This window comes from Labrus bergylta, chromosome 11, assembly GCF_963930695.1.
Source record: "Labrus bergylta chromosome 11, fLabBer1.1, whole genome shotgun sequence".
Classification (NCBI taxonomy): Eukaryota; Metazoa; Chordata; class Actinopteri; order Labriformes; family Labridae; genus Labrus; species Labrus bergylta.
In genome coordinates this window covers 2,080,157-2,086,734 of record NC_089205.1, presented here as the reverse complement: position 1 = coordinate 2,086,734, position 6,578 = coordinate 2,080,157, and the positions used below count along the sequence as shown (strand labels likewise).

The 6,578-nt window shown below is 39.5% G+C and overlaps 1 protein-coding gene across 1 annotated transcript; it reads left to right on the top strand.

Moving 5' to 3' along the window:
- The first annotated feature begins 911 nt into the window (after window positions 1-911).
- Window positions 912-6,154, top strand: smtla (somatolactin alpha). The gene is made up of 5 exons (XM_020649057.2): window positions 912-1,068; window positions 1,288-1,478; window positions 3,263-3,376; window positions 5,190-5,369; window positions 5,912-6,154. Exons 1-5 carry the CDS (start codon window positions 1,053-1,055, stop codon window positions 6,104-6,106), a joined length of 696 nt encoding a protein of 231 aa, XP_020504713.1. The 5' UTR covers window positions 912-1,052; the 3' UTR covers window positions 6,107-6,154.
- Window positions 6,155-6,578: the final 424 nt, after the last annotated feature.

The window sequence follows — 6,578 nt, the reverse complement described above, 5'->3', positions numbered from 1 at the left end:
AATCCAAATGCAAAATACAAAATACATGTGTTAATGAAATTAGCCGTACATCAAATAATGTCTATCATCTGGGGGGGGGGGGATATCTATGAAATGAATCTCATCTCCATCTTACATTATCGTGTTCCCAGCCACAATGTGATGCTCTGTTTTAACAGTTCATAAGGCTGTTTTTTGTAAGTGTTTTTTTTTTTTTACCCCAATTGCAAAGCAGAGTAAAAGATGACACGGTCCTTGATCACACATTTACAAATAAGACTGAGCTCATTCACATACTAAACTGAAAACCAAACTATATACAGATAAAAAAGAGTGAAATGAACACAGTAAGAAAACACACACAGAAAAAGAAAATGATAAAACGACACACATACAAAGTATATAGATACACAGACTAGTATTTGTACTTGTGTGTATATGCCATCTTTTTTTAAAGATTTATTTTTGGGCTTTTTGTGCCTTTATTGGAGAGGTAGGACAGTGGATAGAGTTGGAAATCACGGAGAGAGAGTGAGTGGGGAATGACATGCGGGAAAGGAGCCACAGGCTGGACTCCAACCCAGGCCAACCGCGTTGAGGACTATAGCCTCCGTACATGGGACGCGCACACCAACCACTGCGCCACCTGCGGCCATCTTAACATGAATTTGTTTCAATGTTAATTATGTGAGCATCTTCATGTGAACATATCTAGTTTGAGTGAGAATGTTTAAAAGCATACTTTAAAATTGTAGGGGTTTCAAGAGAATGAGCTTGGTCTCATAAACATATATATCTGATAAAACACATCCATGTTTGTTAACCAATAGGAAGGCTTGCTGACCATTTTAAAACTCTGTCTGCCTCGGAGGTGTCACATGAAAATTCAAGCAATCCCCTCTAAAGCGGTCCTCCTTAAAAAAAACACGGTATCTTATAACAAGAACCTACGGGAACTGAAGAACCTGCGTAAGCCTAAAATGACCTTTTGCTCTTATTCATGGCCTGGTCTGGCTTTATAAGAGAAGTGGGCATGCTAGAAAAACTAAACAGACCTGACAACTACAAACAGGATGACTATGACAACAGGTACTGCATCACAGTTCAAGACAACCTGATTTGTAAAATATTAAAATCAGATTTTTCGATTGAGTGGATCCTAGAGTATGATTTCATTTTTATAAAAATGAAAAGGCGAAATCCAGTACCAAGACAAAGAAACAAGATAGAGGATGTTCAGGTTTTTGTGTTCAGACTTTGGTTGTACTGGTAAACATTTGTTCCCTTTTGTGTGAATGTGTTTTCCAGTCATACAGCGGGCCGTGTGGGTTTTATTCCTCTGGCCCTATCTGCTAACCTGCAGCCTCCCTCTGGACTGTAGGGAAGATCACGGCAGCTTCTCCCGCTGCCCCTCTATCTCTCAAGAGAAACTTCTGGACCGGGTCATCCAGCATGCTGAGCTCATCTACCGGGTGTCAGAGGAGTCATGCTCTTTGTTTGTGAGTAACAATGACCATTACGTCCGTGATGTATACATGCACTTCTGTACCGTGTACGAAGAAACAAATGTTCAGTCCTCTCTTAAAGATTTCTATAGTTGTGTCAATGCTCATGTATTGCCACTTCACATTGAGCAGCACATGACAATGAAAATCATTTCCATTGTGCTTTGAAAGATGGATTCAACTGAAAGGCAAGAGAGTCCATGAGCTACAGGGACAATATTTGTATCAGATGAAATGGTGAAAATGTGAAATCAGCATTAAGAAAGCAGTGCTGATTGTGACAATAGCACAATGACAATAGCAGCAGGCGACCACCCTGGTTTCTGTTCATAGATTCATGTAAACTGTTCTACCTTTCATTAAGTTGTATCAGAGTTCTCTTTAAGTGAACATGTGAGCCTCATCTGGCTCTGTTTATCCCGGGAAAATTGTCAGTTCTGTCCTTAAGAGGATAATGTGTACCCACTGATCTGTTAATCTATCACAATTGCTGTGAAATGTAAGTTATTAGAGGAGAGTGGTCACTACAAAGAACGAACAAAATCTGATCCACGATCCATGACTTTACTTTCTTTGGACTCGTTTGCCTGGATGAATGGTGATGCGCTTTTTCTGGACTCAAAATCAACAAAACTGTAGGACATTTGTTTTTATTTTTACTAATGTTGCTATGCTGGTGTATTTACCTGTCTGTTCCAAATAAAGATATAAGAAAAAAGAAAAAAGAAAAAAGAAAGCAGTGCTGTAGAAAGAAAACCTTCTGCAAAGGCTGCAGTGACACTGATGAAAGGTTTTTGGCTTTAAGAAGCTGTATTATTATATTTCATATTGAACTTCAAAATCTTGCTTTGTATTAAAACTGACTCATCGAGAAAGCGATTGAATTCTTTTTTTTTTCTCAGTGTAAAAGACAACAAACCTAAAGCAGCATTTCCCATAGGTCTCGGTCACGAACCAAAGATCTCTTTTAAGCTGTGTCTTTTTTTTTTTTATGAACAAATACAGCGTGCTATCTATCAACACTTGGAATGAGTTCTACAACGACAGCAAAAATGACTTTTTTTGTTGCTCTCTCGAATACTGCACCGAAATCACTGACACTTTCGTTAGATACTATGTGTTATTTGCTTTTGATTCCGACATGATCATCGCCTCACTGCCAGGCTTCAAAGTAATATTCTCTCTCTCTCTTCTCTTCTGAAGGCAATGATGTTTTATTGAAGAGGCAGGCGTACACTGGAGTAATACCAAAGTGATAATGATATTCTGCGGCAGCGGTAGCACAGGTTTTGCAGCCTGTTGAATCCCCCCTTCAGTCTGTAGCTCCGGATCCAAAATGGTCTTTGAAATGCGATGATGTAGGGCTTGTTACTGAGGAGACGCTGCATGGGGTCTATACATGAGAACATGCTGGAGAACAAAATGTGTTTCTACAGTGTCTCCAATGGCCTAGATTGCTATTTTTCTTTTTGTGTGTCTGCTATTGTCATTTTTCTTCTTCTAATTCTGTACCCATGAGTATTAAAGGTTATCAGATATCAGAAAATCCACAAAAAATGTTTCTCAACTATTTTCCAAAACGCTATTTCTAAAGAGATAGGATTGAGCAATCAGTAGTATTTCACTAACCAACACAAGGTAGGATTCTGTAATGTTCAGCCTAAGTATTCAAAAGTATTTGTGCACATGCAAGTAGAGCTACTCAAATACCCAGCTGTACTCAAAATGTATTTTCATGTGTTTTCTCTCCCACTTCCTCATGTTTGTATGGATTGTAGGAGGAGATGTTTGTCCCATTCCCACTGCAGCTCCAGAGGAACCAAGCTGGCTATGCATGCATCACTAAAACTTTACCCATCCCCAGCTCCAAAAGTGAAATCCAACAGATATCTGTGAGTACATGGCAACTCATCGCAGCTTTTCTTTATTTACTTTGTCAGGGCTTTCATGGTAATCTACTATGAAGTGCCTGTGTCCCTTTGTGGCTGTTGTTGGCATGTATGTTTATGTACAGTATGTACACAGATTCATGTTTGTGTGATTGGGCATCTGCAAATAAGATGAGTTTTTAGTTGTTGTTATTTGCATTTGAATGTGCATTTGTGCATGTTTGCAGGGATAGTATGAGATAAATGCAAAGCTGTTGCAAGGGACCAACTTAGGGTTGTAGTCAAGACGACAGTAACCAAGACTAGAGTGATCAGAGACCAAGACCAAGACATTTACAGTATCGACCATAAGACCATACATGCATATCAATGACAAATCATCATTGTGTGTGCAGGGGACATGTCACTCATTTGGAATGTAACACCGGGAAGGTTGCAGCTGTAACCGGGGGAAACATTTTATTTGTTGTTTTAGAAGGGGGTGTTTTCCTTCTAATCACAGTAATGACGTGGACAAATAGCCAATCAGTGGTGGTCTTGAATACAAATCCAGAGTCCGTCCAGTCTGAGACCGAGACAAGACCGAGTAAAAAATGCCTTCAATTCCAATAAATAATAATAATACATTTTATTTAAAGGCGCATTTCAAAACTCTCAAGGTCACCTTACAAAGCAGAAATAAAAACAAAGTAACAATACAACGATAAAATTAACATTAAAAACACAAATGTACGGGATGTAAAGGAGTTATGAGACTGGGTGGAGAATGAGCAGACTGAATATGCCAGTTTAAAATTGCCAGTTTAAATTGCCAGTTTAAATTGCCAGTTTAAAATTTCAATTCAAGACTAAGACCTTCAAAAAGTGGTCTTAAGACCAAGACCGATTTCAAGAACTACAGCACTCGACCAACTCAACCCCCAACCCTTAATGCTTGCCCCATGTCTACTGTTGCATGATAGGTTTGTTTGCAAAATCCCATAAATTCAGTCGCCTGTCTAACATTTAAAGAATATTTTCTGCTCATACTTGTGTGTGTTGGCCTTTGTACAGCAGTGCAAAGCCTTTTAGACCAAAGTGCAAAGTGTAAGATTAGAACTAAAAGTGTAATATGGCTGTTATATTTTAAATTGTTAAATTTTATACTGATCCACATTTTAATACAGGCCATTTGTATATATTGCCAAAGTAAAAATTTAAGGACTGTGTATCTAATATTGAAACTGCTGGTTGAAAGTTGTGTCATTATATTAAATGTGATCTTTGAAAATGCATATACTGCAAGGCTCCTCTCTCTGTTCATAATTCATCCTCTGCCCTTTCTGCTGAAATGTTGCCTGCTCTGCGGTTTAATGGCCATTTGTATGGTGGTCATTTGCAGTTTCTCCGCTTAGGGGATTTTAAGCAGGCTCAGCTGCCTCACCCACCACATTTTTATCCCGCTTTGGCTGCTAGTATGTTTTGTAGCTGATGAGCCGCCTTGATCAAAAGCCATGCTGTTATTAAGTTTTGCAGCCTGAGCTTCAGTCGGTCCTGCTCTTTGATTGCTTCTTTTCATTACTTTCTTGCAGAAATTCTATTGAGCAAACAGCTGCTATTAAGAATGGATCTGAATGTTACCATTAAGACACAGAGCAAAGTCACAGCTTCTGTATCTGTGTCATCTTCTTTCTTCATGTTTTATTTCGTTTGTGTCCTATTTTTTTAATTGTATAGTCTTAAAAGGATAACTTTGTTGTTATGCATTATGCAGTTTCTGGGCTTTAATTCACTTATTTATTTGGTTCTATCATCTAATTACATGTCCACCCTGCAGGATAAATGGTTGCTCCACTCTGTGCTGATGCTAGTTCAGTCCTGGATCGAGCCTCTGGTCTACCTGCAGGCCACACTGGACCGCTACGATGGTGCTCCCGACATGCTGCTCAACAAAACCAAATGGGTGTCTGAGAAACTGATCAGCCTGGAGCAAGGGGTGGTGGTCCTCATAAAGAAGGTACAGCAGCTCAAATCACATCTCTTCATTACTTCTTAAAGGCTTTATATGCTATTTTGATCCAGCAGATGTCGCCCTTGAGCACCAGCATGAAACCAAAACAACTTACGCTGCATTGTTGTGTTAGCATGCTAATGCTAGCGATCTTTATTATGCTCGTATCTTCACACTGCATGTAAATTTACCTGAAATGAGCGTGATCTAGAAACACAGTTAAGCAGTGAGTACAGTATGTTATTCTTCTTTTCTCTAGTCCCTCAATTAAACTACTTTTATACTCGAGGGGAGGAGTCAGCTGGCCGTCCTGACGATGTAAACAAACTGAAGATAGGACTCTGAAAACTCTGAAAACATCACAAACAGTGGGACTCGGGTGTTACACCCATTGTAGACAGTCATGACTCACAGAGTTATTTTCAGAGAAGATACTTGATTTATATTACATTTAAGTATGAAAAATCTCATATTAAGCCTTTAAACAACTTTCATTTATTTTTTCTCTGCTTAATATTTCCGTCATATTTCCAAATGTTGCTGTACAGATGTTAAATGAAGGAATGACGACCACGGCCTACAGCGAGCAAGGCCTCCTCCAGTTCGACGGGCAGCCCGAGATGCTGGAATCCGTTATGAGAGACTACACTTTACTCAGCTGCTTCAAGAAGGACGCCCATAAGATGGAAATTTTGCTCAAGCTTCTCAAGTGTCGACAAACCGACACATACAACTGTGCATAAAACATGAAAAGAACCCTTTAAATAAAACAGTGTTGAGCCTTAAATTAATTCCTGAAGTGGGTTGCTGTCCACTTATAGATATGACCATGCCTCAGGGCCATTCAGCCTCGCTTGCGACGCAGCACATTCTTTATTGATTGTTTTGGAACACCTTCACACAAAACTAAGTAGGTGTGATGCTGTGCCCTTTTCTTCAACATACTGCATTTTAACTTCCCCCGCTCCGTTGTTATTTTAACCTGGCAAAGGCAACAGAGGGCAAACTCCCAAAAGATTATTTGCGTGTCGAGCTGTCAAAAAAATCTGCATATCCTGCCATTGATTTCCATATCCTTTGTTCTTAGCTGGAGTTTGTATTCCTCCCTGGCTCTCGCAGTGTTTTGATTATTCCCACGGCCCCTAGAGTATTCAGTGAGACTCCTCTTTTTAAATGGAGTTGGTTTCACTTCTTCTGCACTAGCGGAATGAAATA